This window comes from Arachis stenosperma, chromosome 9 (assembly GCF_014773155.1).
Source record: "Arachis stenosperma cultivar V10309 chromosome 9, arast.V10309.gnm1.PFL2, whole genome shotgun sequence".
Classification (NCBI taxonomy): Eukaryota; Viridiplantae; Streptophyta; class Magnoliopsida; order Fabales; family Fabaceae; genus Arachis; species Arachis stenosperma.
The window spans coordinates 75,418,073-75,430,743 of record NC_080385.1 but is presented as its reverse complement, the minus strand read 5'-3'; the positions used below and the strand labels follow the sequence as shown (position 1 = coordinate 75,430,743).

General features: G+C 40.5%; 1 protein-coding gene and 1 non-coding gene across 2 annotated transcripts; one reads left to right on the top strand and one right to left on the bottom strand.

Annotated features, from left to right (window-relative positions):
• Positions 1–3,772: 3,772 nt before the first annotated feature.
• LOC130953844 (small nucleolar RNA R71) lies at positions 3,773–3,880 on the bottom strand. The gene has a single exon (XR_009076005.1). It is a non-coding gene; the product is annotated as a small nucleolar RNA R71 (small nucleolar RNA).
• Positions 3,881–10,521: 6,641 nt separating this feature from the next.
• On the top strand, positions 10,522–11,432 carry LOC130949621 (uncharacterized). Its single transcript, XM_057878290.1, has 2 exons — positions 10,522–10,665; positions 10,782–11,432. Exons 1-2 carry the CDS (start codon positions 10,522–10,524, stop codon positions 11,430–11,432), a joined length of 795 nt encoding a protein of 264 aa, XP_057734273.1.
• Positions 11,433–12,671: the final 1,239 nt, after the last annotated feature.

The window sequence follows — 12,671 nt, the reverse complement described above, 5'->3', positions numbered from 1 at the left end:
ACTGATGAGCGGATAATTTGTATGCTTTTTGGCATTGTTTTTAGTATGTTTTTGGTAGTTTTAGTTGAGTTTTTATTATATTTTTATTAGTTTTTAGTTAAAATTCACTTTTCTGGACTTTACTATGAGTTTGTGTGTTTTTCTGTGATTTCAGGTATTTTCTGGCTGAAATTGAGGGACCTGAGCAAAAATCTGATTCAGAGACTGAAAAGGACTGCAGATGCTGTTGGATTCTGACCTCCCTGCACTCAAAGTGGATTTTCTGGAGCTAAAGAAGCCCAATTGGCGCGCTCTCAACGGCGTTGGAAAGTAGACATCCTGGGCTTTCCAGCAATATATGATAGTCCATACTTTGCCCAAGATTTGATGGCCCAAACCGGCGTTCAAAGTCACCTACAGAAATCCCAGCGTTAAACGCCGGAACTGGCACCTAAATGGGAGTTAAACGCCCAAACTGGCACCAAAATGGGAGTTAAACGCCAAGAAGAGTCTCTACACGAAAAATGCTTCATTGCTCAGCCCAAGCACACACCAAGTGGGCCCGGAAGTGGATTTTTATGTCATTTACTCACATTTGTACACCTTAGGCTACTAGTTTTCTATATATAGAACCTTTTACTATTGTATTTTCATCTTCGGACATCTAGTTCTTAGATCACTGGGGGCTGGCCTCACGGCCATGCCTAGACCCTGTTCTTATGTATTTTCAACGGTGGAGTTTCTACACACCATAGATTAAGGTGTGGAGCTCTGCTGTACCTCGAGTATTAATGCAATTACTATTGTTCTTCTATTCAATCCCGCTTGTTCTTTGTCCAAGATATCACTTGTTCTTCAACTTGATGAATGTGATGATCCGTGACACTCATCATCATTCTCACCTATGAACAAGGTGACTGACAACCATTCTTGTTCTACAAGCATCTGAGGCTTAGTGAATATCTCTTGGATTTCTGATTGCATGATGCATGGTTGATCGCCTGACAACCGAGTGCTCGCCTGACAAACGAGCCAACCATTCCGTGAGATCAGAGTCTTCGTGGTATAGGCAAGAACTGATGGCGGCATTCAAGAGAATCCGGAAGGTCTAACCTTGTCTATGGTATTCTGAGTAGGATTCAATGACTGAATGACTGTGACGTGCTTCAAACCTGTAACCTACTGGGCGTTAGTAACAGACGCAAAAGAGTGATTCTATTCCGGTAGGGGAGGGAACCAAACCAGTGATTGGCAGTACTGTGACAGAGTGCGTGCATTAGCTTTCACTGCGCGGATGGGAGGTAGCTGCTGACAACAGTGAAACCCTACACGAGCTTGCCATGGAAAGGAGTAAGAAGGATTGGATGAAGACAGTAGGAAAGCAGAGAGACGGAAGGGAAGGCATCTTCATATGCTTGTCTGAAGCTCTTACACCAATGATATACATAAGTATCTCTATCTTTATCTTTATGTTATTTTCGATCATCATCTATACCCATTTGAGTCTGCCTGACTGAGATTTACAAGATGACCATAGCTTGCTTCATACCACCAATCTCCGTGGGATCGACCCTTACTCGCGTAAGGTATTACTTGGACGACCCAGTGCACTTGCTGGTTAGTTGTGCGAAGTTGTAGTGATCACAATTTCGCGCACCAAGTTTTTGGCGCCGTTGCCGGGGATTGTTCTTGTGTATGGACAACTGACGGTTCATCTTGTTGCTTGGATTAGGTATTTTTCTTCAGAGTTCTTAAGAATGAATTCTAGTGTTTCAAGGTGATGTTCTTATCATCACCAAAGCTGATTGATCATCATCAATTTAGCTCTTGAATGCAATGTCTTGCTGAAGCTTAGCTAGCTATGTCTAATTCCTTTAGACTAAAGCTTTAGACTAACATTGCATGATTCCTGGAATTCTCATTAAGAACTTTGATACCTTTATTTTCCTTTTCACTTAATTTTCGAAAAAAGCCAAAAAAATTACAAAATCATAAAATCCAAAAATATTTCTTGTTTGAGTCTAGAGTCTCATCTTAAGTTTGGTGTCAATTGCATGTTTCTGTTCTTCTTGCGTTTTTCAAATTCATGCATGTGTCTTCATTAATCTTCAAGTTGTTCTTGATGATTTCCTTGTTTTGATCTTTGAATTCCATTGACTTGAGTGTTTTGTGTTTCTCATATGCATTCTCATGTAGTTAGTGTCAATAGTATACAAACTGCTAAGTTTGGTGTCTTGCATGCATTGTTATTTGATTTTAGTTGCATTTTGATTATTCCTCATTATTAAAAATCCAAAATTTTTTTAATTTGTGTCTTTTCAAGTCAATAATACAAAGAATTGAAGATTCAGAACATACTGCAGAGGAATTACACAGAAAAAGCTGAGCAGTCAAAAATGCCCAGTGAAGAAGGCAGACTGGCGTTTAAACGCCAGCCAGGGTACCTGGTTGGGCGTTTAACGCCCAAAAGGGTAGTAGTTTGGGCGTTAAACGCCAGAATGTGCACCATTCTGGGCGTTTAACGCCAGGATGGCAAAGGGGGAAGATTTTGTTCTCAAAATCAATTTTTTTTTCAAGTTTTCAAAGTTTTTCAAAATCAAATCTTTTTCAAATCATATCTTTTCAATCAAATGTTTTCAAAATCAATTTCTTTCCTTTTTCAAAGATACTTACTAACAATTAATGATTTGATTGAACATTTTTTGCCTCTTCTGTTGAGGAAGGTTTTATGTTTGAATCATATCTTTTCTTGTTAGGCAAGTCATTAATTTTTAAAATCATATCTTTTCAAATTGTTTTCAAATCATATCTTTTTAAAATTGTTTTCAAATCATATCTTTTCAAATTGTTTTCAAACCATATCTTTTAAAATTGTTTTCAAATCATATCTTCTCAATCACATCTTTTTAAAACCATAAGTTTTCAATCAAATCTTTTTAATTTCTAATTTCAAAATCTTTTTCAAAAATCACTTGATTTCTTTTCCACTGTGATTTTCGAAAATCAATTAAGTGTTTTTCAAAATGTTTTCAAAATCTTTTACTTTAATTTTCGAAAAATACTTCCCTTCTTCTCACATCCTTCTGTTTTTGGACTAACACTATCCCTTAATGCAAAATTCGAACTCCATCTTCTTTGATAAGTTCGAATTTTCCACCTCTGTCTTCCATTTTTCTTTCTCTGACACCTCAAGGAATCTCTATACTGTGACATAGAGGATTCCATATTTTCTTGTTCTCTTCTCTTTCATATGAGCAGGAGCAGAGACAAAGGCATTCTTGTTGAAGCTGACCCTGAACCCGAAAGGACCTTGAAGAGAAAGCTAAGAGAAGCCAAAGCACAACTCTCTTTAGAGGACCTGACCGAATTCTTCAAGGAAGAAGAACACATGGCAGCCGAAAACAACAACAATGCCAACAATGCAAGGAAGGTGCTGGGTGACTTTACTGCACCTACTCCTGATTTCTATGGGAGAAGCATCTCTATCCCTGCCATTGGAGCAAACAACTTTGAGCTTAAGCCTCAATTAGTTTCTCTAATGCAACAGAATTGCAAGTTCCATGGACTTCCAATGGAAGATCCTCATCAGTTCTTAGCTGAGTTCTTGCAAATCTGTGACACAGTCAAGACTAATGGGATTGACCCTGAGGTCTACAGACTGATGCTATTCCCTTTTGCTGTAAGAGACAGAGCTAGAATATGGTTGGATTCTCAACCTAAAGAAAGCCTGGACTCTTGGGAAAAGCTAGTCAATGCCTTCTTGGCAAAGTTCTTTCCACCACAAAGATGGAGTAAGCTTAGAGTGGAAGTCCAAACCTTCAGACAGAAGGATGGAGAATCCCTCTATGAAGCTTGGGAAAGATACAAACAATTGATCAGAAAATGTCCTTCTGACATGCTTTCTGAATGGAGCATCATAGGTATTTTCTATGATGGTCTCTCTGAACTATCCAAGATGTCTTTGGATAGCTCTGCTGGAGGATCTCTTCATCTGAAGAAAACGCCTGCAGAAGCTCAAGAATTGATTGAAATGGTTGCAAATAACCAATTCATGTACACTTCTGAAAGGAATCCTGTGAACAATGGGACTAGTCAGAAGAAAGGAGTTCTTGAGATTGACACTCTGAACGCCATTTTGGCTCAGAATAAAATATTGACTCAACAAGTCAATTTGATTTCTCAAAGTCTGTCTGGAATGCAAAATGCACCAAACAGTACTAAGGATGCTTCATCTGAGGAAGAAGCTTATGATCCTGAGAACCCTTCAATGGAAGAGGTGAATTACCTAGGAGAACCCTATGGTAACACCTATAATTCTTCATGGAGAAATCACCCAAATCTCTCATGGAAGAATCAAGAGAGACCTCAACAAGGTTTCAATAGTAATGGTGGAAGAAACAGGTTTAGCAATGGCAAGCCTTTTCCATCATCTTCTCAGCAACAGACAGAGAGTTCTAAGCAGAATACTTCTAACTTAACAACAATGGTCTCTGATCTAATAAAGACCACTCAAAGTTTCATGAATGAAACAAGGTCCTCCATCAGAAATTTGGAAGGACAAGTGGGTCAGCTGAGTAAGAAAGTTACTGAACTCCCTCCTAGCACTCTCCCAAGTAATACAGAAGAAAATCCAAAAGGAGAGTGCAAAGCCATAGACATGGCCGAATATGGAGAGGAAAGAGAAGAGGAGGACGCCACTGAGGAGGACCTCAGTGGGCGTGTACCAATCTCCTCTGAGTTCCTCAATGAGGAACAATGGGAATCTGAGGCTCAAAATGAGACCATAGAGATTCCATTGGATTTACTTCTGCCTTTCATGAGCTCTGATGAGTATTCTTCCTCTGAAGAGGATGAGTATGTCACTGAAGAGAAAGTTGCTAAATATCTTGGAGCAATCATGAAGCTAAATGACAAGTTATTTGGAAATGAGACTTGGGAAGATGAACCCTCCTTGCTCACCAAAGAACTGGATGACTTGTCTAGGCAGAAATTACCTCAAAAGAGACAAGATCCTGGGAAGTGCATGGATGAATCCATCATCCTTGGCAGACCCTTCCTGGCCACAGCAAAGGCTGTGATTGATGTTAATAGAGGTGAATTAATCATTCAAGTGAATGAAGAATCCTCTGTGTTTAAGGCTCAAGGATATCCCTCTATCACCATGGAGAGGAAGCATAAAGAGCTTCTCTCAAAACAGAGCCAAGCAGAGCCCCCACAGTCAAACTCTAAGTTTGGTGTTGGGAGGCCACAACCAAACTCTAAGTTTAGTGTTGAACCCCCACATTCAAACTCTAAGTTTGGTGTTGGGAGGTTCCAACACGGTTCTGAGTATTTCTGAGGCTCCATGAGAGTCCTCTGTCAAGCTAATGACATTAAAGAAGCGCTTGTTGGGAGGCAACCCAATGTTTTATAGTTAACTATTTTCTTTTGTTATTTTATCTTTTTTGTAGGTTGATGATCATAAGAAGTCACAAAAATAATGAAAAAAGCAAAAACAGAATGAAAAACAGGAAGAAAAACAGCACACCCTGGAGGAAGAAGCTGCTGGCGTTTAAACGCCAGTAAGCCTAGCAGTTGGGCGTTTAACGCCCAGTCTGGCACCATTCTGGGCGTTTAACGCCAGAAAGGGGCACCAGACTGGCGTTAAACGCCGGAAAGGGCTATAACCTGGCGTTAAACGCCAGAAATGGGCATCAACCCGGCGTTTAACGCCAGAAATGGCTCAATACGTGGATTTTGATGCCATTTGGTGCAGGGATGACTTTTCCTTGACACCTAAGGATCTGTGGACCCCACAGGATCCCCATAAACCCCACCACTCTTTCTCTTCTTCTTCACCCATTCACCAATCACCTCAACATCTCTTTCTCTTCACCACTCACATCCATCCTTCATAAACCACTACTTCTTCCCCTTCTGGCCGAACCACAAAGCCATCTCCCTCTCCTCCATTTCTTCTTCTTCTACTCTCTTCTTTCTTCTTTTGCTCGAGGACGAGCAAACCTTTTAAGTTTGGTGTGGTAAAAGCGTTGCTTTTTTTGTTTTTCCATAACCATTTATGGCATCCAAAGCCGGTTCAACTGAGAAGGCATGACCTCAAGCCCATCACTAAGAAGAAGATGGAGCAAACAAGAGACCCCTCTCATCATGAGATCCCTGAGATACCTCAAGGGATGCACTTTCCTCCACAAGACTATTGGGAGCAACTGAACACCTCCCTAGGAGAATTAAGTTCCAACATGGGACAACTAAGGGTGAAGCACATGCCATCCTCCTCCATGAAATTAGAAAAGATCAAAGAATCATGAGAGAGGAGCAACAAAGACAAGGAAGAGACACTGAGGAGCTCAAGCACTCCATAAGACCTTCAAGAGGAAGAACAAGCCGCCATCATTAAGGTGGACCCGTTCTTTAATCTCCTTGTTCTTTATTTTCTTGTTTTTCGAAAATTATGCTTTATGTTTATCCATGTTTGTGTCTTATGATCATTAGTGTCTTAGTGTCTATGCCTTAAAGTTATGAATGTCCTATGAAATCCATCACCTTTCTTAAATGAAAACTGTTTTTATTACAAAAGAACAAGAAGTACAGGATTTCAAATTCATCTTTAAAACTAGCTTAATTAGTTTGATGTGGTGACAATACTTTTTGTTTTCTGAATGTATGCTTGAACAGTGCATATGTCTTTTGAATTTGTGGTTCATGAATGTTAAAATTGTTGGCTCTTGAAAGAATGATGAAAAAGGAGACATGTTACTGAGGATCTGAAAAATCATAAAAATGATTCTTGAAGCAAGAAAAAGCAGTGAACACAAAAAAAAAAAAAGAAGAAAACGAAAAAAAGGGGGAGAAAAAGAAAAAGAAAGAAAAAGAAAGAAATAAAGTTGTGATCCAAGGCAAAAAGAGTGTGCTTAAGAACCCTGGACACCTCTAATTGGGGACTTTAGCAAAGATGAGTCACAATCTGAAAAGGTTCACCCAATTATGTGTCTGTGGCATGTATGTATCCGGTGGTAATACTGGAAGACAGAGTGCTTTGGGCCACGGCCAAGACTCAATAAGTAGCTGTGTTCAAGAATCATCATACTTAACTAGGAGAATCAATAACACTATCTGGATTCTAAGTTCCTAAAGAAGCCAATCATTCCGAACCTCAGAGGATAAAGTGAGATGCCAAAACTGTTTGGAGGCAAAAAGCTACTAGTCCCGCTCATCTAATTTGGAGCTATGTTTCATTGATAATTTGGAGTCTATAGTATATTCTCTTCTTTTTATCTTATTTGATTTTCAGTTGCTTGAGGACAAGCAACAATTTAAGTTTGGTGTTGTGATGAGCGGATAATTTGTATGCTTTTTGGCATTGTTTTTAGTATGTTTTTGGTAGTTTTAGTTGAGTTTTTATTATATTTTTATTAGTTTTTAGTTAAAATTCACTTTTCTGGACTTTACTATGAGTTTGTGTGTTTTTCTGTGATTTCAGGTATTTTCTGGCTGAAATTGAGGGACCTGAGCAAAAATCTGATTCAGAGACTGAAAAGGACTGCAGATGCTGTTGGATTCTGACCTCCCTGCACTCAAAGTGGATTTTCTGGAGCTACAGAAGCCCAATTGGCGCGCTCTCAACGGCGTTGGAAAGTAGACATCCTGGGCTTTCCAGCAATATATGATAGTCCATACTTTGCCCAAGATTTGATGGCTCAAACCGGCGTTCAAAGTCACCTACAGAAATCCCAGCGTTAAACGCCGGAACTGGCACCTAAATGGGAGTTAAACGCCCAAACTGGCACCAAAATGGGAGTTAAACGCCAAGAAGAGTCTCTACACGAAAAATGCTTCATTGCTCAGCCCAAGCACACACCAAGTGGGCCCGGAAGTGGATTTTTATGTCATTTACTCACCTTTGTACACCTTAGGCTACTAGTTTTCTATATATAGAACCTTTTACTATTGTATTTTCATCTTCGGACATCTAGTTCTTAGATCATTGGGGGCTGGCCTCACGGCCATGCCTAGACCCTGTTCTTATGTATTTTCAACGGTGGAGTTTCTACACACCATAGATTAAGGTGTGGAGCTCTGCTGTACCTCGAGTATTAATGCAATTACTATTGTTCTTCTATTCAATCCCGCTTGTTCTTTGTCCAAGATATCACTTGTTCTTCAACTTGATGAATGTGATGATCCGTGACACTCATCATCATTCTCACCTATGAACAAGGTGACTGACAACCATTCTTGTTCTACAAGCATCTGAGGCTTAGTGAATATCTCTTGGATTTCTGATTGCATGATGCATGGTTGATCGCCTGACAACCGAGTGCTCGCCTGACAAACGAGCCAACCATTCCGTGAGATCAGAGTCTTCGTGGTATAGGCAAGAACTGATGGCGGCATTCAAGAGAATCCGGAAGGTCTAACCTTGTCTGTGGTATTCTGAGTAGGATTCAATGACTGAATGACTGTGACGTGCTTCAAACCTGTAACCTACTGGGCGTTAGTGACAGACGCAAAAGAGTGATTCTATTCCGGTAGGGGAGGGAACCAAACCGGTGATTGGCAGTACTGTGACAGAGTGCGTGCATTAGCTTTCACTGCGCGGATGGGAGGTAGCTGCTGACAACAGTGAAACCCTACACGAGCTTGCCATGGAAAAGAGTAAGAAGGATTGGATGAAGACAGTAGGAAAGCAGAGAGACGGAAGGGAAGGCATCTTCATATGCTTGTCTGAAGCTCTTACACCAATGATATACATAAGTATCTCTATCTTTATCTTTATGTTATTTTCGATCATCATCTATACCCATTTGAGTCTGCCTGACTGAGATTTACAAGATGACCATAGCTTGCTTCATACCACCAATCTCCGTGGGATCGACCCTTACTCGCGTAAGGTATTACTTGGACGACCCAGTGCACTTGCTGGTTAGTTGTGCGAAGTTGTAGTGATCACAATTTCGCGCACCAGATACCAACAAGAATAGTGACTGGTTGGCGCATGTGCATCGACTACAGGAAGCTCAATGAAGCCACCAGGAAGGACCACTTCCCCTTACCATTCATGGACCAAATGCTCGAGAGGCTGGCTGGACATGAATACTACTGCTTTCTTGACGATTATTCGGGTTACAACCAAATAGTTGTAGACCCAAAGGACTAGGAGAAAACTTCATTTACTTGTCCATATGGTGTTTTTGCTTACAGGAGGATGCCCTTTGGACTGTGCAATGCACCTGCAACATTCCAAAGGTACATGCTCTCCATATTTTCATATATGATTGTGAGGTTTATTGAGGTGTTTATAGATGACTTCTCTGTATTTGGTAACACATATTCTGATTGCTTGCATCACTTAGCCCTGGTGCTAAAGAGATACAAAGAGACCAACCTTGTTTTAAACTGGGAAAATGCCATTTCATGGTTATGGAAGGAGTGGTCATTGGTCATAAAATCTCAAAGAAGGGCATAGAAGTGGACAGGGCAAAAGTAGAGGTAATTAAAAAGTTACCTCTACCTTACAATGTCAAAGCAATTAGAAGCTTTTTGGGACATGCTGGTTTCTATAGGAGGTTTATTAGAGACTTCTCTAAGGTTGCCAAGCCATTGAGCAACCTACTTGTCTCTAATGTGCCTTTTGTTTTTGATAATGAATGCATGTTAGCCTTTGAGGAGCTTAAGAACAAACTTTCCTCTACACCTATCATAGCACCACCATGTTTGGATCTACCCTTTGAGTTGATGTGTGATGCATTAGATTTTGCTGCGGGTGCTGTTTTAAGACAAAGGAAGGATAAATTGGTGCATGTCATTTATTATGCCAGCAAGGTCCTTAATGAGAATCAAAGGAACTACACCACTACAGAGAAAGAATTACTTGCCATTGTCTTTGCTTTTGATAAATTTAGATCATATCTCATTGGTTCTAAAGTAATTGTATTCACTGATCATGCAGCACTCAAATACTTGCTTACCAAACAAGAATCCAAGCCAAGTCTAATAAGATGGATCCTGCTACTCCAAGAGTTTGACATCGAAATTAAGGATAGGAGTGGAGCAGAGAATAAAGTTGCTAACCACCTCTCAAGGATCCTACAAGAAGAAGAATGAGCACACCATCTTGCAGTGAATGAAAGCTTCCCGGATGAGCAATTGATGATGATACAAGAGACCCTTTGATTTGTTGACATAGCCAATTTCAAGGCCATTGGGGAACTACCAACCAACATCAACAAACACATGAAGAGGAAGCTCATCAAAGATGCCAAATACTATATCTTGGATGAGCCCTATTTGTTCAAAAAGTATGCTGATGGGATCTTGAGGAGGTGTATATCCCATGGAGAAGGACAAGAAGTGCTTTGGCAATGTCATGGATCTGCATATGGAGGCCACTTTAGTGGAGAAAGAACAGCAGCCAAGGTGCTCTAATGTGGATTCTACTGGCCAAGCATTTTCAAGGATGCAAAGTTCTTGGTGTCAAGGTGTGATGAATGCCAAAGGGCTGGCAATCTACCCAGGAATAATAAGATGCCACAGAGATTTATAATGGAGCTAGAACTATTCGATGTATGGGGAATTGACTTCATGGGGCCTTTCCCATCCTCCTACTCAAATAGTTATATACTTGTGGCTGTAGATTATATTTCAAAATGGGTGGAGGCTATTGCCACCACCACAAATGACAACAAGGTTGTAATGAGCTTCTTAAAAAAGAACATTTTCAACTGGTTTGGAGTTCCCAGAGCACTCATTAGTGATGGAGGGACACATTTCTGCAATAAACAACTGGAAGCACTCCTTCTCAGGTATGGAGTCAAACACAAGGTGGCAACCCCTTATTATCCACAGACCAATGGGTAAGCAGAGATTTCCAACAGGGAGCTAAAAAGGATTCTCAAAAAAAAAAAACTGTTGGAAGCTCAAGAAAGGACTGGTCTAAGAAGCTAGACGATGTTTCATGGACCGACAGGACATCCTTCATGACCCCCAATGGGATGTCACCATACCAACTAGTATTTGGCAAGGCTTTCCACTTGCCAGTTGAACTGGAGCATAGAGCCTTCTGGGCTCTAAAACTACTGAACTTTGATGAGGGAGCTGCTGGAGAAAAGAGGCTGATGCAACTCAACGAGCTGGAAGAATTTAGGAACCAAGCATATGAAAATGCAAAGATCTACAAAGAGAACACAAAAAAATGTCATGATCAAAAGATAGCAAGGAGGGAGTTCACTGAAGGACAAAAGGTGTTATTATACAATTCTAGACTTAGGTTCTTCCCTGGGAAGCTTAAGTCTAGATGGTCTGGACCCTTCACCATCATCAAAGTGTACCCCTATGGTCAAGTGGAGCTCATGGAGGACAAAACACAGAGAACCTTCACTGTAAATGGCCATAGACTCAAGCATTACCTGGGGGACTCACTGGATGAAAGGAGAGTGAGCTACCACCTCAACTGAAAAAGGAAGAACGTCAAGCTAGTGACGATAAAGAAGTACTGGTTGGGAGGCAACCCAACACCCTATATCCTTTTAATTTTTTGCTTTATTAGAAGTAGATTGTGAATATTAGCTTAGGAAGTTAATTTCAGTTTTGATAGTTAAGATAGCTTTGTGAGTTAAATTGTCTCCTATTTTTGGAAGTGCAGTTGGATGAAAGCATTTACTAATGATGATGAGTGATTGGGCTAAGAACTAGCTAAAAAGCTATGTTTGGTATGGCCACTCACCAACTTGATCTAGGCTTATAACCATTTGGATAAATTAAATTTTTAAGGAGCAAGCCCAGAGATTAAGTTTGGTGTGGCCACTACCATACGAGAATCAATCAGCAAGCCTAATACCACTCAATTTGGAAGCATTTAATACATTGGTGGAGGCTTGAATGAGAATTTTAATGTGTTCAGGGGTTATTCGAAGCAAAGAATGTGAAAGGATTGGAATTACTTCTTCCCTATGAACACATTAAAAACCCAATGATGAACCCAATTTATTGAGATGCAAATAAGTTTGGTGTCCCAAGGGACACCCATCAGTTACAACTCCATTCACTAGCATTGAAAAGGAATGTGGAGGATCATTTTGTCATTACTGATGGGGTTTTCGGTTTCTTTTTTTTCAGGAGATTGAATAGGGCCCACTTGATAGATAACAAGGAGGTCAAAGTGTACTTACACTTTGGAACTCAACATATTCAGAGGGCACAGTGGGATAAGGGTTGGCACCTCTTCCCATGCTAGGCGCCACTCCCCAAGTAGAAAACATTGAATTCCCTTCTCTTTCCACCATTCGAACCACACCCTTCACTCCTATAAATCCCCTACCCTCCCCATTCCCTCCCACTTCCATACACAAAACAAACTCACAGAGACCTTTCTTTTTTTTTCTTTCTCGTTCTTCTTTCTCTCTATCTTTCTACTTGGGGCAAAACTTTGTTTTGCTTGTGTTTCTTTGCAACACTCTATTAATATCTCAGAACCCTCAAACACCCTCTCTCTCTCCACCCAATGGCACCACCGAGATCCTCAACCTCAAAGAAAAGAAAGACCAAAGAACCAACCTCAGGTTTTTCAAGCTCAAACTTCAATGAGTACAAATTCCTCTTAGCATTCAACCAAAACCAATTTTATGGTTGAGTGAGTGAGAGGGAGATCATCCCAGAGGTCGGCTTCCAACTAGGAAGGAATGGGCACCTTGAGA

Bases quoted from the DNA above. Each gene is read 5' to 3' on its own strand.
- LOC130949621 (XM_057878290.1), top strand. From the start codon at position 10,522: ATGGAGCTAGAACTATTCGATGTATGGGGAATTGACTTCATGGGGCCT. The intron at 10,666-10,781 runs GTTGTAATGAGC...ACTCCTTCTCAG, and splicing joins CCACCACAAATGACAACAAG to GTATGGAGTCAAACACAAGG.